General features: G+C 36.7%; 7 protein-coding genes across 11 annotated transcripts; 2 read left to right on the top strand and 5 right to left on the bottom strand.

Moving 5' to 3' along the window:
* Positions 1-3362, bottom strand: LOC17876259 (heparanase-like protein 2). Of its 2 annotated transcripts, none has more exons than XM_023786787.1 (10): positions 3301-3362; positions 2227-2502; positions 2120-2156; positions 1855-2038; positions 1619-1767; positions 1250-1483; positions 980-1169; positions 779-904; positions 582-681; positions 1-501 (listed from the first exon to the last, which is right to left on the bottom strand). In XM_023786787.1, exons 2-10 carry the CDS (start codon positions 2440-2442, stop codon positions 118-120), a joined length of 1620 nt encoding a protein of 539 aa, XP_023642555.1. In that variant the 5' UTR covers positions 2443-2502; positions 3301-3362; the 3' UTR covers positions 1-117. The 2 variants fall into 2 exon arrangements, with proteins under 2 accessions (XP_023642555.1, XP_006281918.1); XM_006281856.2 differs by having other exon boundaries at positions 2227-2485; positions 3301-3357.
* Positions 3363-3729: 367 nt separating this feature from the next.
* Positions 3730-5894, bottom strand: LOC17875972 (potential E3 ubiquitin-protein ligase ariadne-2). 2 transcript variants are annotated; one of them, XM_023788131.1, is made up of 5 exons: positions 5840-5893; positions 5438-5468; positions 4875-5296; positions 4029-4783; positions 3730-3943 (listed from the first exon to the last, which is right to left on the bottom strand). In XM_023788131.1, the coding sequence occupies exons 2-5, from the start codon at positions 5466-5468 to the stop codon at positions 3856-3858; spliced, it is 1296 nt and encodes a 431-aa protein (XP_023643899.1). In that variant the 5' UTR covers positions 5840-5893; the 3' UTR covers positions 3730-3855. The 2 variants fall into 2 exon arrangements, with proteins under 2 accessions (XP_023643899.1, XP_006280503.1); XM_006280441.2 differs by having other exon boundaries at positions 5438-5894.
* A 556-nt stretch (positions 5895-6450) lies between these two features.
* Positions 6451-8759, top strand: LOC17875333. Its single transcript, XM_006281431.2, has 2 exons — positions 6451-6506; positions 7048-8759. The coding sequence occupies exon 2, from the start codon at positions 7066-7068 to the stop codon at positions 8566-8568; it is 1503 nt and encodes a 500-aa protein (XP_006281493.1). The 5' UTR covers positions 6451-6506; positions 7048-7065; the 3' UTR covers positions 8569-8759.
* On the bottom strand, positions 8744-10728 carry LOC17876685 (transcription factor PIF7). The gene is made up of 6 exons (XM_023788623.1): positions 10463-10728; positions 9904-10324; positions 9728-9832; positions 9571-9636; positions 9068-9475; positions 8744-8982 (listed from the first exon to the last, which is right to left on the bottom strand). Coding segments are annotated over exons 1-6 (1128 nt in total). The 5' UTR covers positions 10465-10728; the 3' UTR covers positions 8744-8856.
* A 2172-nt stretch (positions 10729-12900) lies between these two features.
* Positions 12901-14426, bottom strand: LOC17876550 (remorin). The gene is made up of 6 exons (XM_006281859.2): positions 14382-14426; positions 14168-14226; positions 13797-14060; positions 13518-13665; positions 13319-13400; positions 12901-13216 (listed from the first exon to the last, which is right to left on the bottom strand). Exons 1-6 carry the CDS (start codon positions 14411-14413, stop codon positions 13016-13018), a joined length of 786 nt encoding a protein of 261 aa, XP_006281921.1. The 5' UTR covers positions 14414-14426; the 3' UTR covers positions 12901-13015.
* A 2509-nt stretch (positions 14427-16935) lies between these two features.
* LOC17876304 (flavin-containing monooxygenase FMO GS-OX-like 8) lies at positions 16936-19731 on the top strand. The gene is made up of 7 exons (XM_006280369.2): positions 16936-17559; positions 17925-17995; positions 18094-18252; positions 18343-18425; positions 18859-18994; positions 19109-19282; positions 19382-19731. The coding sequence occupies exons 1-7, from the start codon at positions 16980-16982 to the stop codon at positions 19565-19567; spliced, it is 1389 nt and encodes a 462-aa protein (XP_006280431.1). The 5' UTR covers positions 16936-16979; the 3' UTR covers positions 19568-19731.
* On the bottom strand, positions 19604-22373 carry LOC17876703. 3 transcript variants are annotated; one of them, XM_023787977.1, is made up of 5 exons: positions 22291-22373; positions 22082-22142; positions 21590-21755; positions 20900-21458; positions 19604-20800 (listed from the first exon to the last, which is right to left on the bottom strand). In XM_023787977.1, the coding sequence occupies exons 3-5, from the start codon at positions 21746-21748 to the stop codon at positions 19755-19757; spliced, it is 1764 nt and encodes a 587-aa protein (XP_023643745.1). In that variant the 5' UTR covers positions 21749-21755; positions 22082-22142; positions 22291-22373; the 3' UTR covers positions 19604-19754. The 3 variants fall into 3 exon arrangements, with proteins under 3 accessions (XP_023643745.1, XP_023643749.1, XP_023643753.1); XM_023787981.1 differs by having other exon boundaries at positions 19604-20758; positions 22082-22365; XM_023787985.1 differs by lacking the exons at positions 22082-22142; positions 22291-22373 and having other exon boundaries at positions 20900-21463; positions 21590-21645.
* Positions 22374-22490: the final 117 nt, after the last annotated feature.

Raw genomic sequence — 22490 nt, forward strand, 5'->3', positions numbered from 1 at the left:
TAAGAGAAATATTTAGATTGGAATGAACGCTTGCCAGTGTTACATTAGATAATACATACAATTGCCAAGAAATTTATAGTATCTTCAATGTTTGAATTTTACAAATAACAATCCTCTTCAAGAACAGGCAGGAGCATCAAAGGTCGGCAACAGGATGAATGAGATCGACAACGGATTGACATAAACTGGAGATTTCACGTCCTGCCTGACTGGCTTAAGGTCTGGGATATCTCCCGTGGCTGTTGGTACTAAAGGTTTACCGTTCAAGAGCATTATCTTGCTACGCAAGACACCATCTTGTGGACTCAAGTGATACTCTTCTCTGTTCAAAAAACCATCGGAAGCCTTGTTTCCGACCCAAGAAACCTTGCTCTTGATTGTTTCCAAGAAGGATTTCCTCTTCATCGATTCTGCTTGCACAACAACCTTCACGCCATTGCTGACTCCCACTGTAAACGTTGTTTGCTTACTCAGATTAATCAGAAGCAGCGTTATTCCCGCCTGAAATGATAGACTCAACAGTTACAAATTCGAAACTAGAGGATGATTCAGGGACAACAGGTAGAGAGATAAACACTCACTCTTCCTTTGGAGCAATGAACGTAGGCTCGTAGATACTCCGAGGCATTTGTCTGAACCTCAAGAACGCCTTTACCCATCAAACGGTGCCAAAGAAGCGCGCTGGTCAAATTTTTCGAGATCAAGAGGTTTATGTTATGACTCACCTATAGTTTATTATATTGGTTTAGGAATTATGGTTTAAGGTTTATATACTTGCCTGTAGTAGTCTGGATTGGGAACAAACGTTTCCTTTTCAAGCAGACCGTAAAAACCTCCGACCAAAGCTTGTCTGCAGTATACTTTGGTGTTATGCTTTGAGGACATACCGAGCTGGTCTAAGTACCTAAGGTAAAGAGTTTATATTTGTCAACTATAGAACTATGAAAAGTGGGTTTTGATTGTGTGATTTGTGTCTTACCAGAAGCTGTTAATGAATGTCTCAGAAACCTGACGGCCACCACTGTTAAACGCTCCTCCGGCTTCTCCAACCCAAGCAGCAGCCCAAGGTCCATTTTCTTGAATTGTTCGGTTTACATTTGCGAATGTGCCCGAAATCCCGCTCAAGTAATTTGGATCTAGTATCCTATTCACTAGCTTAGGATCATTCCCTGCAATATTCAGTTCAATTTAAAACCCAACATTGTGTAAGAAAGCTACAAAGATTGACTTAGTTTTCTTATACACAGACCTGGACCAAGATTGTATATATGATGAGTCATGACATCAAGAACACCCGGTCCAGAGATGCGAAGAAGCTCTGAGTACCATTTTTCTTCATAAAATCCACCTGGAGCTACAACCAAAGGTTTGGTCCGAGAATCCTTGTAAACTTTCTTGATAACATCTTTCAGTACAATCAAGTCTTTCCCGTAAAGCTCTACACTCACGCTAGCACCAATCCCGGTTCCACTAAGCTCATTACCTAGTCAAGAACAAGAATGACCGAAAGAAAACTAATGTTAGGATCCCCACTATTTGGTTTTGGAGTTGTAAGCACATATCCAACAGACCGAGCACATGGAAGAAAAGAGAGAGAGATGTAGCACATTCTATTTACCAAACTCCCACGAGTCTATAGCATAACCCTTTGAGACTGTGTAGTTCATGAAATCCTGAGTGTTACTATGATCCCAATCCCCTCCCCAAGCGTTTCCGGTGCTTTTATCTCTCCCATACAGAGCGTTTAAACCGAAAGTCACAATAGCTCTGCGGAATTATAGCTAAGATTCAGTCCTTTGTGGGATAGGGCACATATAGAACCACCATAGTAAATTAAGGATGACACACACTTACCCGGTTGCGTTGAAGAAATGGTTAAGTTCGTCCCATCGTTTCATATACAAACATCCTTTAGAGAATCCGAACAATCCGTCGTCAGTCTTCTTGAACTGAGTGCAAGGGGTCTTCAAGTCTCCAACGTCGTAAATCACTTGATCTTGCAAGGAACCACCTATTCTAATCCTCAACGTCCTAAAAGCTAACAACAATCAAAATATTTCAATTAAAAAAAGTCTATAAAGAGAATCAAATACCCGGTATTGTGATAGAGGTCACAAACCTTGAATAGCTTTTGCAAGAAGAGGAGAAGATAAGTTCTGAAATCATTCAAAAGATTAAAAGAAAGAAGAGCTTTACGGATCAAAAAGCTAAAAGTTGTGTATATACCAAGTTGATGAGAGAGGCGTAACCCCAAGGACACTGATCATAGTTGCATTTTTCAGGTGGCCACCAATCAAGCGTTGCGCAGACAAAGTTCTCATCGGTCTCAGCGATTCGACGTGCACCGTCAATAACCATGATGGCTCGTTCCATATCGCTAGCAAAAGTAATGGGAAGTAGTAGAAGCATACTACTGATCAAGAACACAACGTTGCCGCCCATTTTTAGTTTGTTTGAGCCTCACGTACGTTTTGATTACGTTGAGCTGTAAAGAAAAGTGACCTTTAAAGAGAGAAACCAAGATTAGTATAAAAATGACACAAGAAGAGCAGAACTCAAACCTGCTTAATCAGAACAAGCCAAATGATTACAGAGGAAACCAGAATATTTAGAGATGTACTTTAGGAAGAAAAAAACAAAACAATATATTTGGACGCTTGTTCAATGGTATAACAACCATAATATTTATTAAGAAAAAAAAAAACACTTATTCAAATTTAGAGTTGAAAAGTAAACCATATCGTTCTTAAAAGAATAGGATATGTCATTTGTGATACTTTCTTTGAATTAGCAAAATTTGATTGTTTAACTATGGTATACTATTGTTCAGTGATTATTGTTAGATTTTAGTTTGGCCAATTTACATTTAATTAGATTAGTCAAAATATTGTAGTTACCAAACTCACAGAAACACGCATGGGCAAAGAGCATTTAGTTGACCTTTTTGGGTGATGTAATGTAATCATTAATAATATTTAAATTAAAGAAATGAAATAGTCTCTGGAACTTAAGAATTTTATTTCTGGGTTTGGATTACTTTGGAATAAAGACAAAACTCAAAACGCCAAGTTGGTCTCAATGAAGACGATGATGGCACAGTCAATATCAACTATCAAGTCAAGTCAACCAGTTAATTTTCTTTTTCTAACTTTTAATCTCTTAACTTAACCTTTGATAATGATAATAATTAAATCGATTTCATGTATAGTATGAAAAATGTAGAGCTTGAACTTTGAAGGGATCATTCATGATAATATATATCTAATGATCAAAATAAACGATCAGAAAACAGAAACTGACCTTAGAAATCAGCTTCTATGAAGAAGAGACTTTGATTCATTAAACTGTGTGGCTGTGGGGGACTCAAACTCAAAGGAGGGAGAGAGAGAGAGAGAGGAGATGTTTATGTTCTTGGCGTTGACAACACTTCATTAGAGAGAGTCTCTGTAATTTTAATTTTATGGCATCTTCTTCTTCTTCTTTAATAGGTTTGTTTATAAATCGTGCTCGGTCTAGTTATTAAACCGTTTATACCAAACCGAAACTGTACCAAAAACTATTTTTTAAACCGTAATTAGTGCGATTTAAAGTTATTGCACGAACACATACTGGTTCGGTTTTGCATTTAGCGTCTACAGTAACAGAGGACATACATAATTGCTCGACTAAAACTAGCCTATTGACACAAAATTCACAGTTGGCTCTCAGAGACACAGTAACAGTATGATATCACTAATAAATATCTTCAATATCATCAAAACAAGTCACTTGTCTTATACATAAGTTATATAAGCAACTATTTGGAGTGATGTATATAGTCAAGCTTAACCTAGCTTGGATATATATATGTCAAGCTTATTTCCCTGAACGCGAGCATTTACATGTCAGTTTCTTCTTTTTACACGCAGCCCCACACGTGTAACAGAAGTCGTGTTTGCAATTTCTGCCATGAACAAAACACAGATTATTAAAGTCAAATCTAGATAAATATAAAACTTGCAGGCTCAATATTATCCAATATACCATACCTGCAAGTCATTTGCATGCACCCTCCACCATGTTGAATGATGCTCTGACACTGGGGACACATTTTACATCCCTGTGTCTTCACAAAAGACTCCAAAAGCGCCGGGTCTGATTTCAGGTATGACTCCGACTTCTTAAACTCATCACACGTCTTCTTGTGGTGCCATGGAACATGGCATTTTTTGCAGAAAGACAAGCCGCACTCCTTGCACTTCCGTTCTTCTGACAACTGACAAGGATTATTGCCTACGTGGCTGTTGAGGTCGAGGTCCGACATCAAAAACGAACAACAAGGGTTGGGACAATAGACTCTGTCTTTAACCGGGATCGCCTTTTCCTTCTTGCGCTGGATCATAAGAGTAATAGCATTATCATCTGCAAAACCTCTACAATCTTCTGGCACAAGATCATTCTCGCAATCCGGATAAGGGCAGATTGCTGTGTTCCCTCGTAGGATTTGTTCGGATGAGAAGGGCTTCCTCATGCACGTAACGCAGATGCGGTGGAAGCAGCCTTGCACCTCAAACTTATCACTAGGCGAAACGTAACCGTAGCAGACTGGACAACTCTCATACTCGGTGTCTCCTTCAAACCATCTAGTTTGGGAAGCTATAGCATCTCTTGCTAGCTTGACGACAGAAGTCATATCTCTGCTTACAGAGAGTGCCTGACAAGACGTGAATCTTGTCTGAAGAAGAAACACTTGCTTCAAAAGTTTTGCTACAATGGACTCGTTCGGTATAACTTTACGAGTAACCTGTAAAAACATGAGAGGCGTGTATAACAAGACACGTACAGCGGTACAGGATATCGGATTCAAGGTAAAATTGAAGAAGAAAGAAACTTACGTAGCCCAAGATATTGGAGGAGTCGTCACAGAAGAATTGGATACTTTCCACACCAAGTTCCAAGGCCCAATTCAATCCGTGAATGATGGCAGCCAGTTCCGCAGCTTCTGGGTGAGCCAGCTTCTGGTTTCTCAGAGCTTTATTAGTCTCCAGTTTCGTGGTGTTATCGAGCGAGTCGCAGAGGGACAAACCTAAACCAACGACCAGAATCATATCATCCTTAATAAGCTCTGCACTCACCAAACCCTTGGAGTTTAACAAATAGGTATGAGTTGTGGCCGAAGATGATTCTCTGAGGATTCTCCGAGAAGAATTCTCCAAGGAAGCAAGATCCTCCTGAGCGTCTTTGCTGTCTTGATCCGCACGTTTATGATCATCCGCGGTGATTGCATCATTATTATCCATGGCCATCGAAACAAAATCTGTAGGAAAACAAAACCAAAGTGGTTGGATTTATATATTTTAATTATATTCAAACAACACTCGGATCGGATGAAACAAAATCGAAAACTAAGAGAAACCTAAACCTAGAATTATAACTTGAAGATTTGACGCTTACATACCTCCTAAACGTACTTGATGTTGGAATCTCATCTTTGATCAATCATGCACAAGAGAATCAAGTATGAGAAATAAGAGTTAGTAGAAGAAGTTGCAGAAGGAAGTAACGAAGAAGAAGAAGTAAACAAAGAGGAAGAAGACAAAGAGCAACGAGGAAGCGTGACTTTATGTCACTTATGAAGAAAAGGGCCAATGGGCCTGAAGTTAATGAAAGCCCAATTGTGTTGGGTTTAGTTACGTGTGTTTTTAGTATGTTATTGTAATGAACTTTATCGATTAAGGAGAACGAGGTTAAGGCAAAGCCTATTACGAAACCCATTTAGTTCGAAAGGAACCAGAGTTGAACCAAAGAGTAAGGATAGAACCAGAAATACGGTTGGGAGAATAAACCCACTCCAAACCACCTTGCGATGCCATCAATGTTGGTAGTAGAAGAAGTCATTCACCAACGGAGAGATCGTAAGATACGTTTCTGCAAAAAAATATAGTTCCATCTCATCCCTCATAACCAGCGAACCAAAGGAGAAGTAAAATTTTTAACATAATAAATGATAAACTTTATTAGAATTATTCATGCATAGTTCCAATTGCTTTTTGGAAATAAATAATATAGAGATTAATGATAAATTCAAATAACACCGATTCTTTTCGATAGCATCAAATCCAAGTTATATAACTTAAAACTAGATTTGAAACATTAAATAATAAATCGAGCTAAAGTAACTTCAAATTTTAATTAAAATAAGAAGATTAGTATTAAAAAAAAAATGAAAAAATAAAGGACTTGTTCCCCTCTCTCACAAGACTTCTGCACAAAAAGATTTCTTGCCTCCTCTGTTTGTGTGTGTTTTTTGCGTGTTTCTTTTTCCTTACAATCAAATCTTTATTTGTTTCCAACTAAACATAATTTTTAATCTCGTTTTGGGAAGATTAGCAAACTTCTTGGTCTCTCATATATATATATACACATTTTCTCTCATATATATATATATATATATTATTTTTTTGTTCATATTTCTTCTTCTTCTGTTGTAGCTCTCTGAGAATAAGAGTTAAGGAAGCAATCTAAAGGTATCTGAATTCTTGATTTCTTTTGATATACTTTTTGGTTACGGTTTATTTGAAACTGTTTTGGTAGGGTTTTTAAGCGTGTAGTTATTGCGTTTACTGTAGAATTAGGTCATTGTCCTTTAATCTCCTCATCATAAAGTCAATTTATATTCGTTTAGTTGTATGCATACGAGTGACTTGTTTCAATTTTGTCGTTTAGGTAATGATGAATTTGATGATGATCGACGATGAAAATATCACACTTTTGATCGAGACTCTTGAAGTCAACATCGTTTAATTTGTCCCTTCTTTGAAATTAGAAGAATTGTTGAGTCATCTTATTGTTTTAAGATTTTGTTTTTTTTTTTTAATGATGTCCAATTCTACAATCTGATCAGACTTGGTAATTAATTTGGAGACACAAAGAAGCACTACTTTTGTATAGCATAAGTGCTCTGTTCATAGATATGTTAGATGAATGGATTTATTTGTTTGTTTATAAACCTGAAACTTTCTTTTAATATTGAATTTTTTTTGGTAATGGACTCTGTTTCCTCTACAGGTCTGGTCTGGTTTGGCAATGGCTGAGGAGAATACTTCAGAGGTCAATGAGATTGAGAATTCTTGCGGTACAAATCCTCTGGTGATGTCTGAAGAAGTTTCCGTGGAAACAGGAAATGTAACGGAGGTGGAAGATGTTACATCTGTGGTATCCAAGGATCAAGAAGAGATTATTATACCAGAGATCAATGAAGTGCCTAAGCCACAAGGTGCTACTTTGAGACGTCATTCGACTGGAACAATGGGTAAACCGCAGGTTCAGTCCCGTTATCGTGGGAATCATCGTGTGGCTTCGACTCATGATTTGTGTAAACATGGGAAGAGGTGTGATCAAGATGATGCCGTGAAACCGTGGAAGATGGCTAGGAGAAAGAGTGTTGAAGGCTCAGATGTTTTGATCAAAGTTGAGACTTCAAGTTTGACAAGGAAGTCGTTGGGAAGTCTGAGTAGACAGGTTCCTGGAACCAAACCGGAGAGTTCTGTTGCTGCAAAGGGGGATACATTGTCTGTGAAAAGAAAACCATTTGCTTCTTCTGCTAATTCACAATCTAGCTCCAAAGAAGGTAGTGAGATTGCAAGTTCTGTTGATGGTTCTAGCGTTAAAAGCTATGACAGAACGCGGAAAAATAAAGAAACAGAGAGTACTCTGAGTGGTTCCTCTGTTGTTAAAAAGGTTCCTGGCTTGAGAAATGAGAAGTCAAATACTGCTGTTAATGTTATGGGGAAGGTTTCAAGGGTCAGTGGCGCCGGAAGTTTTAAGGTTTCTGCTCCAAAGAATGTGGAAAAGGCAAAGACTCCGACAATTAACAGTGAAGATGTCAAAGAGAAGACTGTGTGTGTTGTTGAATCTAGCGTCAAAGATGTTGAGAGTGAGAAGAAGGAATCATCTGAGAACAAAACCATGAGAAGTGGACATAAAAGCTTGACTACTCCTAAACGTTGTTCTAGTCCCACTAAGCAGATTCCTGGTAAAATCAGTACCGGTTTGATGACTAAGAAAAAAGAAACTGGTTCTGCAGACCCTGAAGCGAGTCCAAAAGCCGAGAAGAAGATTAGGCCTAAGAGGACAGGAGTAAAGGTGACTCTAGCTCATCAGCTGTCTTTCAAGAAAGGAAAGGTTCTTGAGCCGAAACCTGAAAATTCTTCTCCAAGATGGATCAAGTTCAGAAAGAGGGCTGTGCAGGAGTTGAAAACGCAAACCGAAGGAAAGAAGAAAAATCTTAAAGATAAAAGATTGGATGTTGAGAGGGAAAGCGGTTCTTGCGAAAGTAGTAAACGTGAGAAGGTTGTTCTGAGGCATCGAAAAGTAGAAGGGAAGAAGAAGATGATTACATTGGTAAACAGTGTGATTGAGGAGACAGTGAATAGGCTCACAAAGGTGAGGAAGAACAAAGTGAAAGCTCTTATTGGTGCTTTTGAAACTGTTATCTCTCTTCAGGACACTAAGACATCTCAAAAACCAGGTCGAACCAAGGCCACCACATCTGCGTCTAAGGTTAGGCCTTTGGTCTCCGAACAGTGAAAGAAAAAGAAAAAAGTTTATTTGTGCATATGATATATTAACATACAAGATTTTAAACTTCGAGAACAGATTTTAAGAGGAAGAGAGCAAGAGAGAGAGACATAATTTTCTTGTTACTGTCCTCAAAATAGCAAAAGTGTTTATTGCGTACTTTGACCATTACTGAATGAATGTGAAGCTTTCAAGTTTTATCTTTGCATGTATTTTTCCTTACTCAAAACAGTTTTTACAATCACGATACAACAATCTTTCAAGAAGTATATAGGGATCAATAATACTCGCTATAGACTAATCTCTTTTCTCGTGATTCAAAGAACTTGAGGGCATGCCGGTATTTACCTTTGAAGAAGTCTGATCAGACTGTTGTCTATAGATCGCTGCAGCCATTTTGTTGTAGAGATCCATATTCATTGTCTGCAGCATCATGGCAAACAACAGTGAGCTCAAGATTTTTATATCTCTGAACACCTTTCTCGGAAACAGTTAAAGAAGGTTTTACCTGTGCGAAAAAGACGCTGTACGGGTCAGTTAAAGCGGCTGAAGAAGTGTTTGTGCAGTCTCTGTTAGCCATAGGAGGGACCATCAATGGTGGAGGAGGAGGAGGAGGGGGATGAACTAAACCTCCATAAGCATTGCCACTGACTCCCATTCCCATCCGCGCCATTGTTGCAAGCAACGACATCTGAAACTGTTGCTGTTGTTGCTGTTGCTGTTGCTGTTGTTGTTGTTGTTGCTGCTGCTGCTGCTGCTGCTGTTGCTGTTGGATGCTGAGAACTGACTGTGGTGGGGGCAGTTGAGGAATCATCATCTGTTGTGGCAAATTGGCTCTTAGGCTCATAAACTGAACTTGTGCTTGTAGCTGTTTCAGGTGCTCAATTACATCATCCAAGATCGATACCTTATCAGCCTGAAATATCCAAAAAACTCAAGGTTTAATAACCGGTTTCTGATAAAGAAAGAGTCTTAAACTTAAAAGTGGGTTCTTCTAGGATATAGATTTACCTTACTTGCAGTAGGAAGCAGCTTCTGAAGTGTTCTCATCCTCTGGTTTATCCTATCACGCCGTCTCTGCATCAATTACTCATAATGAGTCAGTATTGATTTTTGAAAAAAGTTTGGCGATTGCGGCTTGAAAAATAAGATCGATTTGTTTTGTTACCCTTTCAGATTCGTTGTGAATCGCTGCTGCTCGCCCCCGTCGTCCATTAGATCTTCCTGCGTCTCCTCTTGTCTCTTGTTCATCTCCTTCAGTATCTTGAGTTTCCTGTATATAGAATCCTCTTTTGGTTGAGTTGTCTTTGCAAAGAAAAGAAAAGTACTTTGGATAGGTCTTACCGATCCAGAGCGGAAATAGTCTCTGTCTCCGGTTCTAGCTGTCTTCAAGCTCCGGCCAGATTCAAAAGACGCCAAAGACATATTGGTACCACTCGCACTTGCAGTCACGCTGTGACCAACTCTGTGGCTTTCTTCTTGAACAGCAAACCAACGGTCCATTTCTTGGGTATAACCGCGTTTTCTTGAACGAGATCCGTCCTTGCTCTCATAATTGTGGTTTGGACCATTTGGACTCTGCAGCTGCAGCTTGCTTGGCTGCTGTAGAGCCGCTTGGTGAACCACAGACTCCAAAGTCTCACATCCGTTGAGACTTTGGGTCCATATAGGGTTATTCGAGGTGGTTGGTTCGGCTTCTTCGCCTAGACCATGGACGGTTAGTTGCCCATTTTCCCATGTGAGCTCTTTCACTCCGTAATTCGACCTGACTCACCAAAAAAGGAAATTGTTTTGGCGTTAAGAGAGAGACAAAGAGTAGGAAACAAAGACAGAAGCGTGAGGGCCTTGTCTCTTTTTGGTGGAAACAGAGAAGAGTTGTTTATCAGAAACAGAGGAGAAGTACATGTGTTACTTAGACCGCACGTTTGCAAAGAATAAACTGACAATAAGCTTCTTTTTTTTTCTTTTTTTTTGTGGCTGGATCTTCTTCTCTCTTCTCTCGTTCTTCTTTGCTTTGAAAATGTTGTAATCTTGTTTCTTCTTAGTTTGCAAACTCTCCACAATCACACAGCGACAACTCATGCAGTGTATCTGCCTTTGATCCATCATATTGATGTTATAATAAAGAGGCTCTCTCTCTTCTTGTCTCCTCTCTCCCTCTCTCTCTCTAAAATGGTCCCTGCAAAACGTCAAAATGGTTTTTATGTGGACGAAGAAGCACATGTGTGGCGAAGGATGATTGTTTGTGTTTTGCCTCTCCCTTGCCAAGCAAAAAAAAAAAAAAAAAAAACTAATTAAATAAGGGCTTTTACGTCATGTTGCTCTCAACATTGAAATCTCTCTAGCTAGCTCATTGCACGCATTGGGTCTTTGACTACTCGGTAGATATAGCGAAGCGTGTGATTCACCGATTTAGAAACAAGCACATTTCTAATAATAGATATGTATTTTATTATTCGTATATTAAAAAAATGTAAGTTTCATCAATTCTATATAAACGAAGTTGAAAATATACATACAAATATAGATGCATTAAATAATAGAAAACAAGATGTGGAATATTTATTGGAGTAAACACGTTAGAATCCGAAACTATAGTATGGTATTCCGAATGTCAAAAAAATGAGAGTGAGAGATGTGAGGTTGATGCACACCACACACCCTACTAGAGATATTTGTTGCAAGTTGCGAGTGAGTAGGAATAATAATTCATTTTTATGTTCTCACTTCTCAGCCTCTTTTATAATCTATTCTTTCTCTGAAAAATTATATTTTCCAATTTTAATTGGATTTCTTGGTAATTCTTGTTTTAAGATATGGTTAGTTTTACATCGTTCACTTATTTAAATATCGTATAGGAATAGGACGCTCATGTGCATCGGTGATCTGGAGATTATTACCTAATAACACCCAGCCGTCAAGGTAGTTTTGTAAGCAGAGGTAAAATTGATTTTTTTTTTAATTTCTTCAATCATTGGTTTATTGGTGAAGTCGTACTTTTGTATCAGATTTGGCTACAACCTAGTTGAGAGGCTATATAAGCCTTCTAGTAGTGGAACAAGTTGATATGAATGAAATATATGATGTTGAGAAAGAAGAAAAGAAATGCACATACATATATAGATATGAACATTATAGAAAGTCTATAGAGTGAAATGGATAAATACGAGATAAGCCCTCCCTCTCTAAATCTGTATAGAGAGATTTCCCAATCATTTGATGTCACATCAAGATCTTAAGTGATTACACCCACCCCCGCTCGAGCTACGGCCGACAGGCTTCAGAAACTGATGTCTTAATTCTGACGTGGATAGATGTTATTGGAAGGGTTTGGTTTTGGGACCCAATGTTGTTGATCTGTGAATGGGTTGCAGCCAATCAAGTTCTCGCATTAGATCCCTGACAGCTAATCCTAACGCTCCTTCTTGAGTTTATCTCTTCAATCCTCCCTATGTGAATTAGATTCTTCACATCAATTATTTTTTCTATTAATCAATTGATTTACGATAACTGATTCTTTGATCGCTGCCAATTCTAGTTGATGGTAACTATTATTATGACCAAATGATTTTTATTTTTTTGGGTAATAATATTCAGATTAAAATTAGATGTAGAGAACAAAAAGAGTGTTTAGTCTTTCAAGAAGAACAAACACACACACAAGTGAGGAAGATCGCTTTTATAATAATCCGAAGGGAAACATCATATTTATCAAACTAGTTAAGTGAGCTTTAAATCTCTAAGTATTCACGTCATAGTTTGAGTGAGAACATCGCATCCATATAATTTTTTTTTTTTTTTTTTTTTTGTAAACCGCGTCTATATATATATAATTAAAGTTATCAAAAATCTATTGATAGAGAAAATTGCAAAAACAAAAACAAAAAAAAATTGTCGACAAAAAAAAAAAATAGAGAAAAGTAAATGCGAGTGGTCCTGGCCACGACATATATAGAGCAGTTGTTGCTACTTACCAATGGAGAAACCTCTGGCTGGACCAAAGAATGCCTCATTTTTCCTTTGAGAGCACATCGTAATTACCAAATCGAGAGTTTATCAATTAATCTATCAAAATCCTTTTTGGTCCCTTTTTTTTTGGGTGTTTACTCGTCTTAGTATTGATAATACTATTCATGTGGATCATAGGGTTAGAGAGCGTGTCTACGTAGACATCAACAATCACATCAACTTAATTATTTGATTCTTTTTGAGCATTATCAATTTTTCGTTTTGATCATTTAGAAAATGTCTTTTGGAGAAAATTATAACAAATAAGTTTTTGTTGGGGAGAAAAGAAGAAAATTGCAATATTATGCATGGTGATGAAAGACATAATCATACTTAGAGGTACTTACTCTCTTTATTTCTGATTTGAGTTTCTCAAATCTTATTTTGTAGATACTTACAAATATAATTTTATTCATTGAGAGAATTTTTTTAATTTAATTTTAGTTAGTTAGTAACACCGAAAACAGAAATAGTTTGTAGGAACTTTGTTCGTTGGTCGCATTTTCTTTGCTTTTTCATGAACGCGAGCTTCTTTGCTCCTGCTCTTCTCTTCAAGTTGTTTCTTGGCTCCATCAGCAATTAGATAAATCCTTGCTAATTGTGACTTATAATGCTGATTGTATATTTGTTTTCTCTTCTCTAATTCACTCTTTATTATTACCATGTATGAAACAAAATCGTATATTAGTCGCCTGAAATAATATTCACAATGATAATACAAAACAATTGATTTCATTTTTTAGAAAATAACCTTTCGTTTCTCCATTCTCAGATTAACTGCTAATTTTCTCTTATTTTCCCAGCCCACAATTTCAGCTTTCATTTTCTCATACCTTCAAAAAGAGTTTACTGTAACTAATAACAAGTATATATATATATACATAATTGTAACTAATAACAAGTATAGATATATATATACTTTGGATATTAATAATTGAATGAAACCTCACCTTAGTCTTATTTTCTTAATTTGAGAATTTTCCCAAGAATCTGCTTTACTTGGCACTAAAGGAAGTCTTGTTGTTGTGTAGGAAGAGCCAATTTCCTTTTCACTATGGTTTTTTGGCAGATACTCCAGTGGATTTTTTCTAAAACTCTCTGAGAGGAAAATAAAAATGTCAATAACTTATTAAAATATATATTTTCATTTCAGTGTAAATCTTTGATTACAAAATAGTATTAAGTAGTACCCACTTAGCTAGTTAGTTTTATAAAGATTTATAAATTACCTCCAATTTTCACCTCTTGCGTATATGATTTGCTTAACCTCTTTTCTTCGGTATTAGGTGTAACCGGTTTGGTTATCTTTGTCCGTGACCTCTTGATTTCTTCTCTTCTTCTCTTTGCTTTTAGTTTATCGGCTTCCTCCATTGATCTAATGACGAATGCAGCAGCCGCGACAGAAATTGCAAATTCGCTCTCTTTTTCGTTATAATAATCATTTTTCTCGTACCAATATGACTGGTTTTTCAGCCAGTTCAATGCTGGATAATCTTCAATATATGATATTTAAGAATGTAAAAATTTGATCATACATCTTACAAAATCTTCATATTCAAATTAAGATTAAACAGATGGTAAACAAGCTAGCGGAAATTACCGGTTATGTCCAATTCTGATGTTGGGAAATCTGTTTGTTTCTTCTCAGAAATTGAAACCCTACAAAAGATCAAGAAAACGTACTATTTTAGTTCCACAAATGTTTCTTTAAGGGATATACAACTAATGTCCTTTTTGCTTGGTTAAATGTATACAAAAATATACACAAATAATCTCTAAAAAAAAGAAGAAGAAGAGATTATGGACGTGTGTACCTTCGTCTCCTTTGCTTAACCAAATTATCCATTAAACGTTCCCAATTAAGAGAGGCTCCAATATTGTTGGACTTGGTGTGTTTGTCTTATATATATTCCCTTGAATACCACGAGAAAGAAGAAACGAGGTAATTTTTTCTCCAAGCAATAATAAATAAATAAGCTATAAAATTCTTATTCGACTGTATAGGAACATGCCAAGTATCAAAACTTGTGATTGTTTATATATATAGTATGCTAATCTTCATGTACATATTTTGACTTTAGTTTTAATTTACTCTATCAACCGTATACGTAGGCCTGGTAACAGGTTGAATTAAACCGGAGACTACTAATGAGGGGAAAGATGGGTTTCTAGCTGGGCCTGAGAGACGCTCGCTGGAAAGCCCAGTAGAGAAGCTGGCTCAAGAAGAATCTTCGTAGCTTCTCCTTCGATACTAGTTCTTTGTTCTCTTGTACAGCTTACCGGAATACCGGATGTAGTCACGGTTTCTGATGAACTTTTTTTTGCTAAATGGTTTCTGATGAACTTGTTTGTACACTGTGAAGTCTGATAAGTTTAAATCGCTTGCTAAATATTGTAGATGCATCCATCCACATAATAAGTCATTAACTAGTCTATTGTATCAGGAGACAGTAGTAACGTTATTTTTTTTTTAATAATAATAAAACTCAAGATTTAATTGTTTTCTCCGATATATATTAGCATAGAATTTGAATAATGATCATTATTAAGTTTGTTACCATTCTTTTTCTTAACCAATAATGACACCAATGATTTTGCTATTGATTACTTTTTTTATATATTGGGTAATTAAAAGGTTAATTTGCTATTGATTACTTAGTTTGTAGGGACGTATTAACACGTTTTTGTTTGTGTCGAAAGCAAAATATAACATGCATATTCACGTGATCACGTCAATCATTTTGTCCCGATTCTCTCGTCAGATATGCTATCCTATTCGTGCGACGTTGTCATGCCTTTTCTTTTCTTTTTTTTTACTAGATGAAACGAGACATGTATAGTATAGTTGAGAAGATAATGTTGAAGAAGTTTTAAAATCTTGTTAACAACTTCGATATATTTTATGAAAGATGATATGTTATATACCACCTAACCAAATTATCCAGCTTGGTGGCGTATAAACAAATTTTCATTGGTCCGTATCCACTAATTATATATGAAAATGTACATTAACTATTTCCTCGTGAAATAGTAAACTAATGATGTTGGTAATCGCGTTTAACGCGTAGTTTTGCTCAAATCATCTTTTGTTTAAAATACTCCACATGCAATATATATATGATCCATTAACTTTGTCTAATATTGTATAGTATATAAAAGTTTAAAATAATTTTTATACTAATTTAGTAATATTCCCAAGTAAGAGAAATTTGTGGAAAAGCAAACCAACTTTTTGTCTATTCTCTCTTTAAATTTGGTGAAAAAAATGAATTATTGTGAAATGCAAATCTAGTAAGCCATGCTTTTTGGTAACAAGAATAATTTGGTAGATTACTGGAATGAGATGTTTTAACGGGTGTATATACAAATTATATTTCAAATAACACGTGTCCTGGTGACGTCCAATATATTTTTTAAAAACAAAAATAAAACCAACAACAAGAAGAGAAAAAACCACCTACCTATATAAAAAATTCCCCATGAGCCAAGAAACAACGAGAAACATATCAACCTACTATACATTATATACTAATCAAATCAAAATATTAGTTATATATGTCCGACCTCCACAATTTATGATGCCTCTCCAGTACGCTAGCTCTCTTCTGATTTTCCCAATCATGATACCTTCACAGTATGTGAGAGTAACATTCAACTATGTAAAGGAATACCAATAGGTGTTGATTTATCTTGACCTACGAAAAGATTGAAATTGTTGTATATATTGACGTACGTTAGGTTGGGTTTCTCTCTTTTCTTGACATTGGTCAGAGTCAGAGTCGGAGTCAGAGTCAGAGTCTCTGGTCTCATTTAGCAAATCAATGAATGTAATAGATGCATTCAACTATGTAAATGAATACAACTATTGTTGATCATTATTCCTTGAAAGGAATTTAATTAGCTTGGAAATGACATTTAAATGATCATATAGTAAAAACAAATTCTTACAAATAAATTCTGTAAGTAAATATATTTAATTTTCTTACAAATATAAATCAAACACATTTGACTTGGTAATGACATTTGAATGAATAATCAACCAGATATTGTCTGTTGACTAAAAGAGAAAAAGAAAAAAAGACATTGACCTAGGAGTACATCATTAATTTCGAATAGATTTGAATAGATTCATTCACTTCACCAAGCAATGTGATTATTTCCATAGAGTTGCCGTCTGCGTTCATGTATTGTATCTCTTAAATTTTAATCCTTCACCTGATTCCAATATTTATGGTAATTAATTACTAAAAAGGCAACTATAATAAAACTGACCCCCAAAAAGAGAAAAAAACTAAAAACTAAAAACTAAACAAGAAAAAAAACACTATATAAGGCATGCCCTGTGACCAATGTGATAGACCACGAGAACCAAACCAAAAACTCATTCCATCTCCATCGATCCACCAACAAGAATGGTACTAGTGATAACAGAACCAGTCAAGAGTCTGTCAAAGAGAGTATGTGTTATAGGAGCAGGACCATCAGGGTTAGTGTCGGCACGGGAGCTGAAGAGAGAAGGACATAAAGTGGTGGTGATGGAGCAAAACAACGACGTGGGAGGTCAGTGGCTATACCAACCAAACGTTGAAGAAGAAGATCCATTGGGAAAAACCAAAACGCTAAAGGTACACAGCAGTATTTACTCATCCTTGAGGTTGCTTTCCCCGAGAGAGGTAATGGGTTTCTCTGATTTCCCCTTCACTGCAAAGGAAGGAAGAGACGCGAGGAGATTCCCAGGGCATGAGGAGCTTTGGTTGTATCTTAAGGATTTTTGTCAAGTGTTTGGGTTAGGAGAGATGATTAGGTTTAATGTTAGGGTTGACTTTGTGGGGATGGTGAATGATGATACGACTGATGATGATGATGATCGTATGAAGAGATGGATGGTCAAGATTGTAGAGAAGGAGACTGGTGAGGTTACGGAAGAAGTGTTTGATGCCGTTGTTGTTGCATCTGGTCATTACTCTTATCCTAGATTGCCTTCCATCAAAGGTAATTGGTTTATAGAAATAAAATCTTATTTCGAGTCTTATCTTATAATTAACATCATAATAAGAAATTAATTATAAACGGTATTCCCTCCGTTTCTTTTTAACTGATGTTTAGTGTTATTACACATATATTAAGAATTTTTTTTATCTTTTTCTTTTTTTCTATAAAAATATCATTAAACAAAATAAATTCAACCAATAAAAAAATATGATGTATTATATGATTGGTCAAAAATTATTAAATATATTTAATATTTGCATAGAAAATTAAAAACATCGCTTAAAATGAAACAGTTTTTTTTTGGCTAAAACATCATTTATAAAGGAGTATGTGTTAATTGTTTCTCATGATTTTGGTGTTTGTAGGAATGAATTTGTGGAAGAGGAAGCAACTTCATAGCCATATCTACAGAGTGCCTGATCCTTTTCGTGATGAGGTGACTAATTAATTAATTATATATATGATTTGTATAGCAATTAGTTGATTGTAAACGTGATGATTTCATGGTGTATGATGCATGTAATGGTTGCGTAGGTAGTGGTGGTCGTTGGATGCTCACTGAGTGGACAGGACATATCAATAGAGCTTGTGGGAGTGGCAAAGGAAGTTCATCTAAGTGGCAAATCACTTGACATTCCTCCTGGCTTGTCTAAAGTCATTTCAAAACATCAAAATCTCCATCTTCATCTTCAGGTACACTCTCATCGTCACTTCATCACATATCTACACACTACACTAGTATATGATACAAAAATTATTTTGATTAGTTTCAAATGGTTGTAGATTGAATCTCTAGAGGAAGATGGACGGGTCATTTTCGAAGATGGGTCTTGTGTCGTAGCCGACACCCTTTTGTACTGCACCGGGTAAGTTAATATTTTATTTTCGACAAGAGTTAATTTGGTCAAGTGGTCATTTCCTTATTATATGTCAAGTGATTCCAACTTCCACGAAAGAGGTTAAAAACGTTGTTTAGTCTATGATTAGTTACCTTTTAATATAGTTTTTTCTTAAATAATTTAGAATGATTGACTCACATGTTGAACTTTTGAGTGGAGACTATAACAAATCTTGTCAAATTACTCAGCGACAATATCTTGGGGCCGACGACATAGTCGCTCCACTTTTATTTCTCAGAATTTTATATAAATACATATGAATAGTTACAAACAAAAAAAGAATTGTCAGAATTGTAGGACAGATTAATTATATATAATAGAGTATTTTACTGTGATTGTTAGATATAGGAAACTTTTAATGTAAACTGACAAAACAAAGAGACAAAATAAATACGTGTAGGTATGATTACAAATTTCCATTTCTTGAGAGCAAAGGAAGAGTAGAAGTTGATGACAACAGAGTTGGTCCACTCTTCGAGCATACATTCTCTCCTTATCTGTCCCCTTCCCTCTCCTTTGTCGGCATCCCTCGCAAGGTACATTTGGTTTCAACTCACGATTGCTAACTATTCTATCTTCGGTTAACTCACGAACGAGTTACAACTCTGATTAGAAAAATTCAAACTTTTTTTGTTTTGTTTTGTTTGCAGTTGATAGGGTTCCCATTCTTCGAATCACAAGGGAAGTGGATCGCTAAGCTCTTGTCAGGCGAAATAACTCTTCCTTCTTCTGACCAAATGATGCAATCAATCTATGATTTCTACAGCTCCAGAGAAGCTGATGGTATCCCTAAACGCAACACTCACGACATTGCCGACTTCAATGTACTGATAAGTTTCACCCCTTTTCTTTGTCTTCTCAAAGTTCATCTTTTTCACCTGATGGATGATAAGACTCTGTTTTATTTTTCTGGATATTTGCAGTATAGCGATACGTACGCGGATTACACTGGATTCCCACATCTAGAGGAATGGAGGAAGACGCTGTGTAAAAATTCTATATTGAATTCCATCGAAAATCTGGAAACTTTTCGCGATTCTTGGGACGACGAGGATCTTCTTCAAGAAACTCTTCAAGACCCTTATTTTTCCCAACTCTCTACTCCTTAAATTTCTTAGCTTTGTTTTTTCTTTCTGTGAACTGAATAATAAAAGTCTTTCTTTTTGTTTAATTTTATATAAACAAGTACTAGTTTGATTTCATCCGCTTTTGGATGAACTTGTAAAATCTAAACCCAAAAGTTTCACTGATTTAGTGAATTTTTTCAGTACTATCTCTGTAACTAACTTTGATTCCTCAAGAACCAGAAAGCAAAAAAGGTATCAAGGTTTTGGTATTAGTAGCAGGACTTCTGATGCCTCTTCTTCCTTTTGTTATTGTCCCCCAATTGATTATCATATTTTCCATCAAGCTGGAGTTAGCATCATTCGTTTCAGAACCTTCCATAAGCTTTCCTATCTTCTTCTGTAGACGCTGAGAGGCTTTGTGCAGTTGTCGCTTTCCCTGACTCCGCAGGTTCCTCTTGTGCTTAGGATGAACAATGGTAGAGACTGAAGTGCTAGTTCTTTGCTGCTCTGGCTTCATCTCTGTTAGCTGAAATGTCGTTGCCTCAATATAGTCTCTTCGGTAATCAGAGTGGATTCCTGTCACCGATAGTCCAACTTTACTCTTTGAGTCCTCAACAACCGAAGATGCGATTTTAGCAAACCAATGCAGAGAAGTGATACAATCAGAGGAAGTTTTGATGCTGGACATTTTAGCTAAATCTGATAGTGACATATCAACTATAGCCTCTGCTGCTGCTACAGATAATTCTTCTTCCTCTTCCTCTGTAGCAAGAAATCTCCCTCTGGTCTTTGATTTGGTTCTTGATATCTTTCTCATAACCTTGCCTGATTCTACTTGTGGTTTACAACGTCTTCTTCTCTTAACCTCGGGCACAGAACTTGAACTCTTTTTCTCCAGACGTTCTTGATGATGGTCAGAATCAGGGATGTATGAGGCAGTACTCAGTGAATGGTCGTCATCTTCATTAACACCAAAGTTTGAGACAAGATTTGAGCGTTTCCTGGTTTTGTTGGGAGGAAAGTTTTCAGCATTTGTGGAGTTTGCTCCACGTATAGCTTTCTTCCTAGGCCGGGAGTAACGTTTGTGGAAGATCGGAATGGCTTTTGAAGATGGGAGCGCTAGAACTATCACTCGTGAATGTGATGGCGCTGATCCGTGTTTTCTGTGCAATGAAGCTGAAAGACACCCTTGAGGTTGCTCTGATTCTATCGTCCTGGTTATAGTTACTTCGTCTTCAAATGAAAGGGGAGACATATTCAAGTCGATTCCATTCTCTGCACAGAATAAGTGACTGATCAATTCAAAAAAGACAAGGATAGCTTTCATTAAATCAAGACAAGGTTTTCAAGTACCATATAGTAAACATAACTCACCAGCTTGACATTTTGCAGATACCACCGGCTCTTGCATTTCTGGTTCTGCTCTTTCACTACTTGTTTGGGCTGGAGTTAGGAACTGATTAAGCTCATAATCTGAATGATCCTCAATCTTGGCAGGTTCATTCAAGTCCAGTATACATTTGAACTTTGACAAACCAGTTAAATGCTGCACACTTCCCGGCTGGACAACTGATTCAAGAGACATGCTTCTTGGAGATTGATCTTTAGGAAAGTTGGGAGCTTCATGAACTTCTCCATTCTTTAAACCTTCTTCTTCCCATATACCACGACACCCAGAAGACAGTGACTCAAGATCCAAGAGCTTCTCCCCAGACTTAGCAATCTCATCTCCAGAAATTCCAGCTTCATCAGTCTTGGCAGATGCGTCTTCTGGTGACCAAACGCTAGTTTTAGATGTGGAGATGCAAGAACCCATCCAGTGACCCCTGTCATCAGGGTATAAATGTTGAGGTTGAGTGTAAAAGTTGTTGGTTTCCTCCATTTCCATCATCAGATCCTTCTGCCTTTGATATAGACGATGAAGCTCGTGGATCTGAACTGACAAGAATTACAAGAGAGACAAGAAACACCGAAATGAAACATCCATTGAACACACAAACACAGTCGTGAAAGAGTGATATTCACAGAGCAGTGTAACCACAAGTGGGGAATGACAAAGCGTACCTGATATTCAAAGGCAGATTCTTGGCCAAGCATGGTTTGTTTAAGTGTTTCCTTGAAGTGTCTCGAAGAAAGATCAAGGTAGAGTAATCTATTGGTTAAGACCGTATCAACATCCTGAACAGGAAACAAACTCCACAAGCTATCCTCTTGCATTTCCATTTGCACTCTGCGGAAGATATCAAGAAAACCATTACCAGTTTTGATTTGGCATCTGTTAAGAACTCAATCTTCAATTAAAAAAAAAATTCATATCCTTGTCTACAACAGTGAATCAACTGAACTGAGCAGCAGCGAGACACAACATTGTAACATAAATACATATAATGTAACCAGAAACATCAAAGCGATGCATCAGGAGTACTTTACCGAACATTTCTAAACTGAAATTTCAGCAAATGATTTCGTCGAAATCGGAAAAAATAAAGGATCGTAACGATACACAAACAAAAAGGATCAGTAAGATGAGTTCCAACATCGCTGAATCTTACTCACCTATACAAAAGAGAAGACTTGATGCGAAGATACGCGAGTTTATCTTGTTTCCTCAGGAAAGCTGAGAAACAAACAAACCGAGAAAGTGGTGAAGGCGATAAGAAATGACATGTACTCGAGATCTGTTATCTTTAAGGTTTGTCAGAGAGAGAGAGTGAGAAAGAGAGAGTGAGAAAGAGAGAGTGAGAAAGAGAGAGAGAGAATAAAACTTGAAGAGGAAGCGAAGCGACGCAGATGTGGGGGAGTTGAGACTTTCCGTCTTACTGTACTTCCCTTCGTCCCTTTTGTGTCTCCTTTTGTCTTTTTGTCTTTCTAGATATAACAGTAAACACTTGCTTCTTCACAGAGGAGTAGAGATAATAAAACAGACCCCAATTAGTAGTACACGTTTCTAGAAAGATTACGAAAT

This window comes from Capsella rubella, unplaced genomic scaffold (assembly GCF_000375325.1).
Source record: "Capsella rubella cultivar Monte Gargano unplaced genomic scaffold, Caprub1_0 scaffold_8, whole genome shotgun sequence".
In the NCBI taxonomy this organism is placed as follows: Eukaryota; Viridiplantae; Streptophyta; class Magnoliopsida; order Brassicales; family Brassicaceae; genus Capsella; species Capsella rubella.

Coding starts and splice junctions, on each gene's coding strand:
- LOC17876550 (XM_006281859.2), bottom strand. CDS start 14,413: ATGGATAATTTGGTTAAGCAAAGGAGACGAAG. Junction 13,666..13,796: donor GCAAGAGGTGAAAATTGGAG/GTAATTTATAAA, acceptor TTTTCCTCTCAG/AGAGTTTTAGAAAAAATCCA. Junction 13,401..13,517: donor ATTAAGAAAATAAGACTAAG/GTGAGGTTTCAT, acceptor CTCTTTTTGAAG/GTATGAGAAAATGAAAGCTG.
- LOC17875972 (XM_006280441.2), bottom strand. CDS start 5,468: ATGAGATTCCAACATCAAGTACGTTTAGGAG. Junction 4,784..4,874: donor CCTCCAATATCTTGGGCTAC/GTAAGTTTCTTT, acceptor ATGTTTTTACAG/GTTACTCGTAAAGTTATACC. Junction 3,944..4,028: donor TGCATGCAAATGACTTGCAG/GTATGGTATATT, acceptor TGTTCATGGCAG/AAATTGCAAACACGACTTCT.
- LOC17876259 (XM_023786787.1), bottom strand. CDS start 2,442: ATGGGCGGCAACGTTGTGTTCTTGATCAGTAGTATGCTTCTACTACTT. Junction 682..778: donor CCCAATCCAGACTACTACAG/GCAAGTATATAA, acceptor AAATTTGACCAG/CGCGCTTCTTTGGCACCGTT. Junction 502..581: donor TTCATTGCTCCAAAGGAAGA/GTGAGTGTTTAT, acceptor CTATCATTTCAG/GCGGGAATAACGCTGCTTCT.
- LOC17875333 (XM_006281431.2), top strand. CDS start 7,066: ATGGCTGAGGAGAATACTTCAGAGGTCAATGAGATTGAGAATTCTTGC.
- LOC17876685 (XM_023788623.1), bottom strand. Junction 9,637..9,727: donor TTCACAACGAATCTGAAAGG/GTAACAAAACAA, acceptor TAATTGATGCAG/AGACGGCGTGATAGGATAAA. Junction 9,476..9,570: donor TGCTTCCTACTGCAAGTAAG/GTAAATCTATAT, acceptor TGGATATTTCAG/GCTGATAAGGTATCGATCTT.
- LOC17876703 (XM_023787977.1), bottom strand. CDS start 21,748: ATGGAAATGCAAGAGGATAGCTTGTGGAGTTTGTTTCCTGTTCAGGAT. Junction 21,459..21,589: donor AATCTGCCTTTGAATATCAG/GTACGCTTTGTC, acceptor TTGTCAGTTCAG/ATCCACGAGCTTCATCGTCT. Junction 20,801..20,899: donor ATCTGCAAAATGTCAAGCTG/GTGAGTTATGTT, acceptor TATTCTGTGCAG/AGAATGGAATCGACTTGAAT.
- LOC17876304 (XM_006280369.2), top strand. CDS start 16,980: ATGGTACTAGTGATAACAGAACCAGTCAAGAGTCTGTCAAAGAGAGTA. Junction 17,560..17,924: donor TAGATTGCCTTCCATCAAAG/GTAATTGGTTTA, acceptor TGGTGTTTGTAG/GAATGAATTTGTGGAAGAGG. Junction 19,283..19,381: donor ACGACATTGCCGACTTCAAT/GTACTGATAAGT, acceptor GGATATTTGCAG/TATAGCGATACGTACGCGGA.